The sequence below is a fragment of the Berghia stephanieae genome, chromosome 1 (genome assembly GCF_034508935.2).
Source record: "Berghia stephanieae isolate SIO BIC M18660-M18661 chromosome 1, UCSD_Bste_1.3, whole genome shotgun sequence".
NCBI lineage: Eukaryota > Metazoa > Mollusca > Gastropoda > Nudibranchia > Aeolidiidae > Berghia > Berghia stephanieae.
The window spans coordinates 33,845,706-33,860,219 of record NC_088360.1 but is presented as its reverse complement, the minus strand read 5'-3'; the positions used below and the strand labels follow the sequence as shown (position 1 = coordinate 33,860,219).

The following is a 14,514-nucleotide window of genomic DNA, read 5'->3' as shown; positions in this document are numbered from 1 at the left end:
GTGTCTGTTTGTGTGTGTGTGAGAGAGAGAGAGAAAGAAAGAAAAAGAAAGAAAGTAAGAGAGAGAGAGAGAGAGAGAGAGGGAGAGAAAGAGAGAGTCTCTCTCTCTCTCTCTCTCTCTCTCTCTCTCTCTCATTACCAGCCTTTTTCAGGATTGTCTCCAAAACTTCACGCCCAACTAACACAAAAATATTCTTTATCACTCAAAAAAAAAAAAGCAGTAAAGTTCTTCCTATGCATAATTTCTTCAGCAAAATATGCTCTACAACGCACTGTTTATTTTCTTTAAATTTTATGATGTACAAAAGATATTTGAATAAGAAAAATGTTGGTTTTACCGCAACGAATGTGACGATTGTCTTATAGTTGGTAAGGAGAGGGTTAAAACCTGACTCAGTCGTAAATGTCCCTCTAATTTCTCCTTTCTTGGCTTAAAACCAAGCACAGCGTTCTTACCTCTGTAACAAATTGATAAAAAATATTACGAGTACATTCAAGGACACAGAGGGAGGAAGGTTATTACTTGTTCAGTATTTCTTTTTCTAGAACAAACAAAACCAACTTGAAAAAGTATGATACTCCAAAACAGCCTTGAGATGTGATTAAATTTTATAAAAAACAACAACTCTTGAATGGATGTTGTCAACTCATTAAATGTGAAACCTGCTCCCAGCAATGTCGGCCCGTGATATTATGGGGAAGGAATACAATTACTATTTTTTTCTCATGGCATTTTGTCAATGAACTATTTTTAGACAATAAATAAAAGATTTTCTGTCAGGAATAGATTGACTACCATGCTTAATAATGGTAGTTGAAAAGAACGAAAATATAACATAATATCATAGTTTCGTTATGAATGAAGGTTGATTGTAATCTAAAAGTTGCAATCTTCCACTCCGATCTATTGTAGTTATTTATTTGTCCTTGGGTGGTAAGTCAAGGCAAGAAATATTATCAATTGTCAATTATCAATTTGAATTGTTCAACAAAAATAAGCTTTATAGTTTACACTGAAATCGAAAAATCTTGACCATTTTTATATAGCGCAATATCCACAAAACGTGCCCAAAACGATTATTAGACGACATTGCAATTTTTCGGACAGAGACAATGCTGTTAACGGCCAGCTACTCATTTTATACCTGAGTGCAGTGAAAGAATGTGAATAAATGGCCTTTTCCGAGGACAACTACGAGCCGCTCAGAGCTGGACTCAAACCCTGGACGTTCCGGTCCGAAGGCGAATGTCACACCACTAGACCACATAGCCGCACAGAAAAGCTGAATAATTATTAACTTGAGCAATACGTACAATTCAATTTTTTTGGGCTAAGTATAAGGAAATACTACATACGAGGTCATAATCTAGCACACGAGCTTCACAACCGCAGTGACTTCAATTTTCTGTTCGTGACTAATAGTTTATCCAAAGGCAATGTTGGACATATTACATCATTTCTGGATCATCCTCCACTCATGCTCGTATCGCATCTATTTATTGACAAAAAATCATTTTTCTCATTTTGCTCACAAAACTTACATTTCAAACATCGATTATTAAAATAACTCTCAACTTTTCGTGTCAAAAATCTCAAACTGAGACTTTATAAAGTAATTTTATTCTGGTCAAAAAAAAGTGTTTATTAAGATACATATTTTTCATTAACAGTTAATTGCCGTACTCTGAAAATAAACTTGTTTTATAATTTGACCAGAAAACTCGTCCTTTAAATATCGATCGATTAAAATGATACTCATCTTGGCAAAACCTCTCAAACTTGAGGAGTTGTTAAAGGACGAGTTTTCTGGCCAAAAGTTTGAAAATGCGTTTTATGTGCATCGGCTTTTTCTGTCTTATCTCTGTTCCGATAAATCCCAATAATTTTTTTTTATACTGTCACCGTCGTTTCGTAAAACTGATTAACCGAGATCTCATCGGACTTGGAAGTTTAAAAGGCTTTGGATAGAATACATATCAGATCAGCCCAGCAACAACCTAGAGAAAAAATGCAACTGTAGGACCCAGACAACATGCCCACTAAACGGCAATTGCCTGACTCAAAACGTAATTTATCAAGCCACAGTAACACGACCTGACACACCAAAACAAGAAACATACATTGGCCTCACCGAGTGTCCATTCAAAACCAGATACAACTTGCATACATCTTCCTTCAGAAACATACACAAACGACATTCTACTACACTAAGCGAACACATTTGGAACCTCAAGAAAAAAAACATACAACACAGCATCACATGGAAAATCATCTCCAGAGCACAGTCGTACTCCCCCTCTTCTAAGATTTACAACCTCTGCTTGGAAGAAAAATTCTTCATCATCACTAAACCGAACATAGCAACACTCAACAGAAGAAATGAACTAACTTCCTCATGCAGACATAGAAACAAACACCTTTTATGTAATTACGAACCTCCATAAACACGAATCTATAAAAATACGAAAACACAACAATCTACTTTCACTTCCACTTCCTGATGAGAGCAACGCTAGATAACAACGTTGTAGAAGTCAAACTATCTTAATTATATTTCAAATGTTTATAAATAGCTCCTTTTATACTAAAGTTGAGCACTATTATTTCATGGTTTTTGTTTTATAATTTATATATATATATATATATATATATATATATATATATATATATATATATATTATATATATATGTATATATAAATATTATAAACACCAGTTATTGCTAGGATTCAATCAGTGCAAAACCATTGCAAACTACGCGTATTATTTTAATGACGTATCTTTATTATGTCTTTATATCTCATTATATCTTTCCGTATCATTCTCCCCCTCCTCTCTCTCTCTCTCTCTCTCTCTCTCTCTCTTTCTCTCTCTCTCCCTCTCTCTCTCACACACTTACACACTCTTTCTTCTCTCTCTCTTCTATCTGAGAGTGTGGGTAGTGTGTGTGTGTGTGTGTGTGTGTGTGTGTGTGTGTGTTCCAATCGTCCCCAAAGCTGGGAAAGCCTTCATCCTACGCGATGAAAATATTTGCACTCATAACTACTTGACAATGGAAATCAACACCATGATTCACTCTATCTATCTATCTATCTATCTATCTATCTATCTATCTATCTATCTATCTATCTATCTATTTATCTATCTCTGGGTGGGGTTCCCTACCTCCCATAGTGGGCAGGCAGGTACTTACTGTCTTCTATCTTCCTGTATCTGTTTCCCAACATGCTTTCTGACTTTGTCTTGGAATGAGATTACTGGTTTGTCCTGGCCCTGGCCGGAGTCCTGGCAGGGAGGGAAACAGTCAAATGCATAGTTATTGTTTTGGGGATGAATTTTTTCATCTGTTATTATTGTTTATTGTTTTGATGTATAATGTAAGCATTAGTGTTTCCTCTTTGTTGGATTTGTGCTTGTGTCCGGATGAGACTTATAGGTGATCTCAAACTAAGTGCGTTGATGTATGCTCTTGGAATCTACATCTGATCCTGTTCCTATGTTTACTTTTCTTGGTGATTTAATTGTATTCTAGACTGTTATTCCGATTTTAACTTTTTATGGCTGATATAACCTAATGCTTTGATGGCGTACCTTAAAACAACATATTCATACTTCTTCTCTATCTATTCTATCTATCTATTATCTATCTTCCATTTATCTATCTATCTAATCTATCTATCTTATCTACTACTATCTAATCTATATCTATCTATCTATCTATCTATCATCTATCTATACTATACTATCTACTATCTATCTATCTATCTATCTATCTATCTATCTATCATCTAATCTATCTATATCTATCTATTATCTATTCTATCTATCATTATCTATCTATCATATCTATCTATCTTCTTCTATCTATCTATCTATCTATCTATCTATCTTATTCTATCTCTATCTATATCTATCTATCTATCTATCTCATCATCTTCTACTATCTATCTATCATTATCTATTAATCTATCTATCTATCTATCTATCTATCTATCTATCTATCTATCTATCTATCTATCATCTATCTATATCTATCTATCTATCTCCGTATTTCTCTACATCTACCTCTCTCTATTTATCCATCAGTCTCTCTATCCATATAATTAAAAAAATTGAAATGTAATTTTCATTAACTTCTACAGTATTGTTCCCATCCAAACTGCCTTTCTGCTCTATCCCATCTGTCTCCCCACCAAACCTCATTTATATATTCCCTCACTATACACACTTACCAATTAAAGCTCAAAACCTATCTCCCCTTTCGTGATTAAATCGTTTCATTTCAACTCTATCCATTCCAATAGCGTGTCTCCTTTAGCATTTTCGTTAAGGTGTCTTTGATCCATTGTAATAATTTGTCTTCTGATCTGATACTCAATCACAGACTCAAAGACACACGTCCAAAGCATCTTATTATCTGGTATCTTTTAAGTCTTTCTTTGTTTTGCCTTTTTTGACTTTTCCAATTTCCTCCAAGTTATGAGTTTCATTGTCAAGCTGCTGTCTACTGTTTAGCGAACCAGGACTAGCAATAATCAGCCTTCGACTTCAACCAGAAATGCCGTACTCTGGAAAAAAACACGTATTTAAAACTTTGGCCAGAAAACGTGTCCTTCAAATGTGACCCTACGCCTCGAAGCGGTTTTAAGTCGGGATTTGGGAAACGAAGAAAACCGGTTTTAAAGTGGAAATGGTCAAAATGATCAAATTTCAGTTTTTGGTTGTTTTATAAACTACAATCATTTTTCTACATGAAAACATAATAATTCAACATAAGTATTGACGATGAGTTATATATATTTAAAGTTTAAAAAAGCAACTATCAGTGAAATATTCAAAACAAGAGTTGACTTTCTCTCAGAGAGCCACCATTTCCAAGGCTGCACTTGCCAATAATAGCTAATACCAAATACTTTGACCTCAAACTTTAGTCTCGTTGGTTTTTAAAGTTCGTGTTGCTCTCTTATCACTTGATGCACTTTTAGCACTATCTCTCTCTCTCTCTCTCTCTCTCTCTCTCCCTCTCTCTCTCTCTCTCTCTCTCTCTCTCTCTCACACACACACACACACACACACACTACAACCACTACCACCGCATCTTCATCACGACCACAACTACTACAATCACCACCACCACCACATCATCACTGCCACTACTATTTCAACCACCACCACCACATCATCATCACTACCACTACTACTACAACCACCACCACCACCACATCGTCATTACTACTACAACCACTACCTCTACATCATCACTACCACTACTACTACAACCAACACACCACATCATCACTACTACTACAACCACTGCCACTACTACAACCACATTCACCACCACCACCACCACATCATCATCACTACCACTACTACTACTACAACAGCCATTATGACATCATCATCACTACTACTACTATTACTCATACTACTACTACTAACTTACTACTACTACTACTACTACTACTACTACTACTACTACTACTACTACTAACTACTATACTACTACTACTACTACTACTACTACTACTACTACTACTACTACTACTACTACTACTACTACTACTACTACTTACTACTATACTACTACTACTACTACTACTACTACTACTACTACTACTACTACTACTACTACTACTACTACTATACTACTACTACTACTACTACTAATACTACTACTACTATACTACTACACTACTACTACTACTACTAACTACTACAACACCAACACAACATCATCCTCACTACCATCATTATGTTTTGGTGCTTTTCTTCACTTGAAAGGAAACTTTGGGGTTGTATTTAGCAATGTGTTCATATATCACACAATATTTGTAATCAGTTATCTATTTAGATCTATACAATATGTAAACACAGTACAAAATATAATCCCAATTCCCTTTTTGTGTGTGCGGAAATTCCTCTTTCGGCATTGAAATTCCTCCGAGTGGTGTCTGAAATTCCTGTGAGTCAAATTGAAAATTGGCGTTTCTGCAAATGTTATTATTCTCGTCAAATTTTCAATCTGAGGAGTTACCTTTGCCCATTGATTTGATTATGTGTGAAAACGATGCCTGGCTTCAAAGTCGATTTTCTCAAAACTTGGTTTTTACACTCTCCCTACTTCAAACGGTCATAGTTGGGCAATGAATAATCAGAATTTTATAAATTTGATATCAAATTTTAAGCATAATATAAGCTATGATTGGGTACCAAAAACCCAAAATTGAAAAATCCGACTTAATACCGTCTCGAGGCGGAGGGTTACAAATATCGATCGATTTAAATAACTCTTAATTGGGAAAAGCTCCCAAACCTTGGAATTCGCGAAGTTAACTAGTTAATATCGTTCAACAAACTGATAGTCAAAACAACAAATCGTAACGTTGGAGGTATTAAGATAAATAACATAAATATAAAAATGTATATAGCGCATTTCCCCAGATTTTTACCACGCTTAATGCGCTTTAGAATTTTCATTTATTAACCAAACCTGTCCACTTGATAATTCTTTGGGTACTCAGTTTGTTTTATTTGGCAGAAATTTGAAATTCAACTAATGATCGTGTAAAATGACCTCTCCCCTCCCCCTCAGCTTGTCAAAAAGTCAGTCCTATATAGATAGTTAGAAGATGACGTCACTCAGGCCTTTGTTATTGTTTTTGCCATCCGCGTTTGTGAGTTGTTCTCACTAAACTGTATTAACCTGACTATAAACGTTCATGGTTACACATAGTTTGTGTGTTGGTCCGTTATACTTCCGGATGGCAATGTTGTGAACTCCTTGGCCAAGCGCATTCTATCTATATGGCTTTCTTTAAGTCTGAGGGTTGAGACTTTTGGCGATTTGGGAGTCATTTTATCAGATCGATCTATGAAGTTAGAGTTTATGGCCAAATAAAGAACTTCTTTTTGGCAAAGTTCAACAGTAAATATCTTTTTTTTTACAGATGTATGACGAAGAGATGACAGATGCCATAGAGAGAATTTCTTCTGGGGATGCAGAAGATGCCTTTGTTGCCATAGGTAAATCATTCATTTTCATCTATTGCTGTTCTCCTCCTCCTCCTCCTCCTCCTCCTCCTCCTCCTCCTCCTCCTCCTCCTTCTTCTTCTTCTTCTTCTTCTTCTTCTTCTTCTACTTCTTTTTTGTTAAAGAGAAATCTAAGGTTTGATTTTAAAATAAACGAAAAAAAAAAAGAAATTGATGAAAGATTGTTGAGAGTTTTATTAAAACATGGAAACGATTTGCAATGTAGATTCCGCTGCATCAAGTCGTAGGCGATTCCATAGGCTATAGGAAATTGGTAAAAGTAATTGAGATGCGTGTTTGACCTTGATGTTAGAATCGTCAGCCGATAGAATAGACACGTCTTCCCGGCGGTCTAGGGATAATGGTTTATGAAAAGACAACTTTAATTAGTTTGTGGTTGATCTCATGAGCATAATTTGGTTCGTTTTTGTCGGATCTAAAGATTGTCAAGACCCAGACCTTAACCAGTTAAGGCACTTGTTTGTCGTGAAAATTGTTGTAAATTCAGCTAACTAGTCTCCTTTGCGTTGTTTTAATATTTGAAATAGAATTTCTCTGATCACTAAGATAAAATGAATTTTGTCAAGGTAAGGCATAACATGTAACTCGATATACTAAGCCAAAGACCACATACGTTAAAGAACTAGTGGAGAGCTTGCTATATTTGGCGGAGAAATAAAGGCTATTATGAACAGGCACTCATCAATTCTAAGTTTTATACTATCGTATTGTTGAAATTAAAATAAATCGAGACGAATCTTTTGAGCCATCAACGGTACAGTTGGTCCGGTAATAAGTCTGAAGGTGCGCGTAAATGATCTGGTAACAGGGTGGCCATATGGTTATTCCAAAGGCTAAGGTCAAATTAAGGACCGATCATTATGCCCAATCAGCTATTTAAATAACCTTCTTGAATATCGGGTGATAGAATTATCCAGAATTAAAAAAAATGGTTGGCAAGATTTTCGAATTACCAAATAAAAAAACAAAAAACAAAAACAAACAAATATCAGAAACAGAACCAAAAAAAATAAAAAAATAAAAATAAAAACAAACTTCAAACAAACCCCCCAAAACCAGACAAACAAAAAAGAAATCCCCCCAAAAAACAACAACCCCTCCCCCCCAAAACAAAAAAACAAAAAAACAAAACAACACAACAACAAAAACAAAACAAAAACAAAGCAAAAAAAAAAAACAAACAAAAATAATCAAAAACAAAAAACAAAACAGCCCCCCCCCTCCCAAAAAAAACCCAACAAAAAACAAAAACAATTACAGCATATTATCGAAATATTAACAGTGATTCTTTACAGGTCATGTATTTAAAAGGAAGTTTTGTTGAGGGTTATCGCAACTATCTTGATATATATGAGATTAGCGTTTTCTGGCAAAAATCCGGAAAAAATATGTGTGGTCAGTGTACGTTAGTATTTTGTCCAGTTGGTCACGATAACAGCTATTTTGGTCATGGTTCGCTCTCTGAAAATGAAAACCACGCCTGTCGTAAAGGTACATTACGGAGGATTCTCACGAAATTGTCATTATAACACCGTCAAATAAATTAGGTGGTCGTTAAAGCTAACAGCACAAAGTCGAAGTTTTACATTTTATTTGTGAATTCTGTATTGTAATTTGATTTATCACATGATGAACGCAGCAACCCATTGTTAAGGATTCTGATTACAGGTCAGACCTGTTACCACTGCACCAAAGAGGCTCCCAATAGTTGGGACAATCTTAGTTCTTCATAAGGGTACGCGTTTTACGTTGTGAACCCTCGCTTGTATCACAAAACAATATAGGAATTAAATTGTCCCAAGAATTGGGAATCTCTATGGTGTCATGGGGTAGCACGTCTGACTGGTAAGCAGGAGATCTGAGGTTCGATCCCCAGTCGAGGCAAACTGATTTTTTGTGATGATTGTTTTGTTGTATTTTTCTTTCTTGCTTTGTCGGGCACCTTTCATATTATACACTTATTCAGGTCTTTATCTTACACCGGCGCATGTTCCCTAATTTCTCAATACGAAATGGAAAAGAAGGCGTTACAAATTCTGAACATCACAAATTCACATAGTCTCTCTCTCTCTCTTTCTCTCTCTCTCTCTCTCTCTCTCTCTCTCCCTCTCTCTCTCTATCTCTCTCTCTCTCTCTCTCGATCTCTCGGTCACAATATTATGCAACCCAATTGAATACACGCCATATTTTACATTCATAATAATATTATTTGATACAGGGAGGATAAAATCGTAATTAACTTTATAAGGATTTTTAGGCACGGTCAGATATGGCATTTATTCTACTGATAAAATTAATTTCAGATAACTGCTGAGATCAAAAGGTCCTTTGACTTTTGCATCGAAAGACGCCGACTCACGTATTTAAAATCAACGATAGGATGGATATTATAATGCACTCATGTCCATGAAAACCTAAGCTGTATTATAACGGAGATAATAATACAAAACAATCTAAACCACCAAACACCAACATTGAAATTAGAAATTTTATGATAAAAACACACACACACACCATCCACGTATAAAGTGTAAACATTTTCAAGCGAGCGCAAACGCCATTGATGTCAGAACGAAAAAAGCCTAATGTAAACACCGAAATGACACGCCAGTGTTTTCATTTTATTGACATTTGATTGATTTTTCAATTTCCCAATTTTGAGATTTTTACCTTATGTTTTTCTTCAACAATCCTCTTTTTAAATACTTTACACCTTTTAATTTTGATAGATTCTATTTATTCCGACGTGCGCTTGTTTGAAAGTCTGAATACCCGATTGATTATGGCCCATTGTTGTAATGGAAATCTCAAAAAGTGACAAAAAATATTGTCCATTACAACATTGTTAAACCAGGACAATAATTGCATTCGGATGTCAGACCTGCATATATGTAAACGTCGATTCATTCCATTTGATTCTAGACTTCACGTTCTCCCAAAGGATTTATCATACTGGCATTCAAATCTATTATTTTCTTTTCCCCAGTAAAAGCCAACAGAAATCTGGTGCTGTTTTACACCAATCGTATACACAACGCTGTAAAGGGCATGGGAACTAACGACACACAGTTGATACGAATTTTGGTGTCCAGATCAGAGGTAAGAATTTATATCAATTAACTACCATACTCTACAAAGATCTCGAGCGATGTCCCAGGTTTGAGAATTTTTGCCAAGATGAGGATCATTTAAATCGATCAATATTTGAAGGAGGAGTTTTCTGGCCAAATATTTTCACCAAATCGTGTCTTTCCAGAATGTGGCATTTAAATAGTTAAATAAATTCTAATACAGTTATTTAATACAAGGATCATAGAAGGAAGAAATATGTATATTTAAATGGCATATCCCATACTGACAACGCTAATTGTGCGACACAATGTTCTATTAATTCTCATCGCAGGACATGTTAAACCGAGTTTCGTCTGTTAGGCATTCATTAGTGTGTATCACTTTTACAAGATACGTGGATTAAATGTTTTACTCAAAGACACAACGCCACGGCCAGATGTTTGCGACCATTTCATCCAATTTTCAGTCTGTTGTGCTGTATGCTCAGGAATTGATGTTGGGACACTTCTTTAAAAATCAATTCAAATAATCAAATCATTGTTGCGCATCGATATGATAATGTCATCCAAGTGAACAAGTTGGTAGAAAAAAGATGTGATAATTTACACTCTGGTTCTCCAGGTTGTGTTCTGGTTTTGTACTTTATCATTATGAAAATATTGCTAATAAACATTGCTAATAAGATAATATTTCTAAAGTAAGTTCAATCAAGAGTAATTCTAGGAACTGTAGTCTATTCTAACGAAATAAAATTATAATAGAGTCATTAATGCTCAAAGGCTTTATTTGATTAGGGCCTCTTATCAGGCGACTTGAGCACATTGGTGGATATTGCACCATATAAATCTAATTGTACTTTTTACAAATACCGTCAATTTATTAAAGACTATGAACCTATAATATATTATGCTATAATTATGTTAATAAAAATTTAACTCAAATGAGCACTTCTTACTGAGAGAAAAACGCCTCCGCCTATAGATAGTAAGTTTAGCCAGAAAACTTTCATTTCATGTATTGACAAAAAGTTTTAAAAGTCTCAAAACTTTGAATATTAGAGCTTTGTTTAAAAGCCAATCAAAACGTTTCTCGTTACCATTTCAGATCGATCTGCCAGCCATAAAGACCAAGTACAAAGAGCTGTATGGAACCACTTTAAAGCAAGCTGTGGAAGACGATACTAGTGGGGATTACAAAAATACTCTACTCAAAATAATTGACAAATGTTGATGTCAACTTTAAAATTGATATTTATAATTTAGATGTGATACTGATAACTTATTTCAGAACTACGCTTAACAGTAATTAAGGTTGGATTATATCAAATTAATGTGAGAAATATTGCATTCGTTTTTACAATGTAGCAAACCAATAAAATGGTGCTAATTCGAGGTGTACTTATTCATAGGTCTGATAACCCAAATTATTATGGCCCATTGTTGTAATGGAAATACTCTCAAACAGAGGCTAAATATTGTTAAAGGAGAGCCATAATTGTGTTCGGCTATCAGACCTGCTAATTTGTGCACGTAGTGCTAACTCGATGACTATTTATTATTGATCCTATTTGGCAGTAATAGTTTGTAGATGTGCAATTTTGATTGGAAAGATATTATGAAATCAAGGGAATGCCTTATTAACATGGATCCATAAGACTGGTTTAAAATCTGAAGACCAATAAATATTTAATTTGTCTCCCCTGTACTCTTACATTATCGAAAACAATCATACGATAGCCTTTCAAAAATTACGAGGCATCATTTGTCCGATCCAGTGGTCGAATTTGCAATTCTCAAAAATACGAAGGCGGCATAAAGTTAGATCCCCTCCTCCCCTCCCCCTCCTCATAAATTCTATTATTAGCGCTTTGCATCGCATCTCATCATCTATAATTCAGTGAATAGATCGCTGAAATTAGAATCTTGTATTGAAAGGAAAAGTTTTATAAGTTTTCCACGCCAATCGATAAGTTTCCATATATAGTAAGTAGATAGGTAGTGACCGTCTGGAGTGGAATGTGTGAGAGGACTCAAGGGTATCGGATTGGTGTGCTGAATATTGACAAAGCATTTTTGGGGGGTTAATTTTGGCCAGAAACTTACACCGGTTGAATAAAATTTCCTCCAACTTGTCAAAAACAACGTCATCCTCTCAACTCTCGTTCATCTTGCCTCATCCATCTAGTTGTCAAAGTTGTCAAGTTGTCTTCGTAAAATTAATTGAAGCTTCTATTCCATTTTATAATTATTATTTTTATTTTTACCAGCTTCAAACAACAATATTTGCACTGAGTTCACGAGGTGTTTGCTCACAAAAATCCGTCCATATTTTTTTCCCTCAAGAAGTTGTATTATAACAGCTAATTCACAACTAGCTGGAGGGAAAAAGGATTTAAAATAATTAAATATGATGGTATTTACTTCGGAGAAATTATTTATTACAGTTTTTGAAAGCATAACAAAAATAATATATTATGCGCGTCATTGGAATATACAATATTTCTTGCCAAATGACATCTCTAGATGTATCAGAATTACTTATGTCGACATGTGTCTATTTGCAGGTCTTATAACGCAAATTGTTAAGGACTCATTGTTGTAATGGAAATACTCGCAAACTAAACATTATCAATTCCAACAACGTTAAATCAAGCCCATGTTTTTGGTCGGTTATCAGACCTGCGAGTATGTGCACGTTAACCTAAAGGTATTAATAATATTTTTAAAAAAAATGAAACAAGATATTATTGACGTTTCCTCCTTCCAAATTAGTTGTCTTGCTTTATCCATTCTGTGATGATTTCAGTAATGAAATTTAACCAGTTAACTATCGTAATCTGGAAAGACACGTATTTAAAAACTGTGCCCATAAAACTCGTCCTTTAAACATTGATCGGTTTACATGACCCTCATTTTGGTAAAAAATAAAACGTGGGACCTCGCGAAATACCAGGTTTGAGAGGGTTTTTTAACCATCGTCGTCGACGACGACGATGATGATGGTGATGATGATGATGATGATGATGATGATGAGGGTCATTTAAATCAATCGATCTTTGAAGACAAGTTTTCTGGACATATTTCTAAATACGTGTCTTTCCAGAGTACGGCAGTTAACTGGTTAATTATTGAAGAAACGTTAGACAGTGGCATGAGTTGAACAATAATTGTAAATCAGTGGAGTATCCGTCTGCTGTTTTAGTGTGCTAATTTTTTAAATGTTAAAAGTAGACTAGTTCCTCATAAGATCAAGAATCGATTATCATTTTGAACACTTCACCATCAATCCGTTTATAGGCTAATTGTTTTGGTTCCACGCGACGTGTACTAATATGCAGGTCTGATATCCGAACCCATTTATGGGCCTAATTTAACATTGTTGTAATTGACAATAATTTGCCTCATTTTTAAAAGATTTCCAATACAACAATGAGCCCATAAGGAATTAGGTGATCAGATCTGAAAATAAGTGCACATCGGTCATACACTTTTTGTTTTAGAGTTTGGAGTGCTTTTATATTCCGACATGATAAATTGAATATTCCATACAACTGATTGATTGTTGACTGGCAAAATATTACTCACAGGATATGCCATTTGATGATGGCTGAAATTGATTTGAAGTGAAAAGGAGTTCCAGACAAAGTAAATATTAGACTCCCCCTCAAACAAACTGAAACCATGCAAGGGAATTGAGGCAAATTGAGTCAAACAGCTTTAATTTACATGTTGTACTTTGAATTCGTAAGTCTGCCAGTGTATTCCAAAAATCAAATTAGATACGTCAAATTTTTAATTTAGATTTCTAAGAAGGTGGTCTTAATTCGTAACTTATTTGATGTTAAGTATATTTATAGCATAAATTATTATTTACTCCTTGCCAGTTGTGATTTTACTACATATTATTTGTTGTCATGTTATTTGCGGGATACATTTAACCAATCTATAATTTACAGGCAGTTACTGTGATATATACGGATTTTATCTTATCTCTGATTTTATTGTAATAAACTGACATATTCTTTTGTGAATGAATGCTTTCATTAGACATGTTAGCGGAGCTTATATTTAAATCATAATAGCATTTACATTTATCATAGTAAATCTCTCATTGTTGAAAAACGTATATTACATGATACTATTAAATAAAAATTGAGATGCAAAATAAGACATGATTTTATTGTTTTATAATTTTTAAAAAATGAATAAGGTGACAGAAATGCAGCCGTACTCTAAAACAAAAAAACACGTATTTAAAAATTTTGACCAGAAAACTCGTCCTTCACGTACAGATCGATTAAAATGACCCATAATGTCAGAAACTCTCAAACCTTTAGTATAAAAGTCAGTCAATCCATTAATATTTCCTTTATAATTATGTGTGTTTTTAA

General features: G+C 34.5%; 1 protein-coding gene across 2 annotated transcripts in view; it reads left to right on the top strand.

Annotated features, from left to right (window-relative positions):
• LOC144972483 (annexin A6-like) overlaps positions 1 to 14,291 on the top strand; it is an 87,421-nt gene extending 73,130 nt beyond the window's left edge. For both annotated transcript variants that reach the window (XM_078913751.1, XM_078913761.1), the window contains exons 22-24: positions 6,950 to 7,025; positions 10,039 to 10,151; positions 11,229 to 14,291. In XM_078913751.1, coding sequence (XP_078769877.1) covers positions 6,950 to 7,025; positions 10,039 to 10,151; positions 11,229 to 11,354 — 315 coding nt within the window. In that variant the 3' untranslated portion in view covers positions 11,355 to 14,291. The remainder of the gene's footprint in view (positions 1 to 6,949; positions 7,026 to 10,038; positions 10,152 to 11,228) is intronic.
• The last annotated feature ends 223 nt before the right edge of the window (positions 14,292 to 14,514 follow it).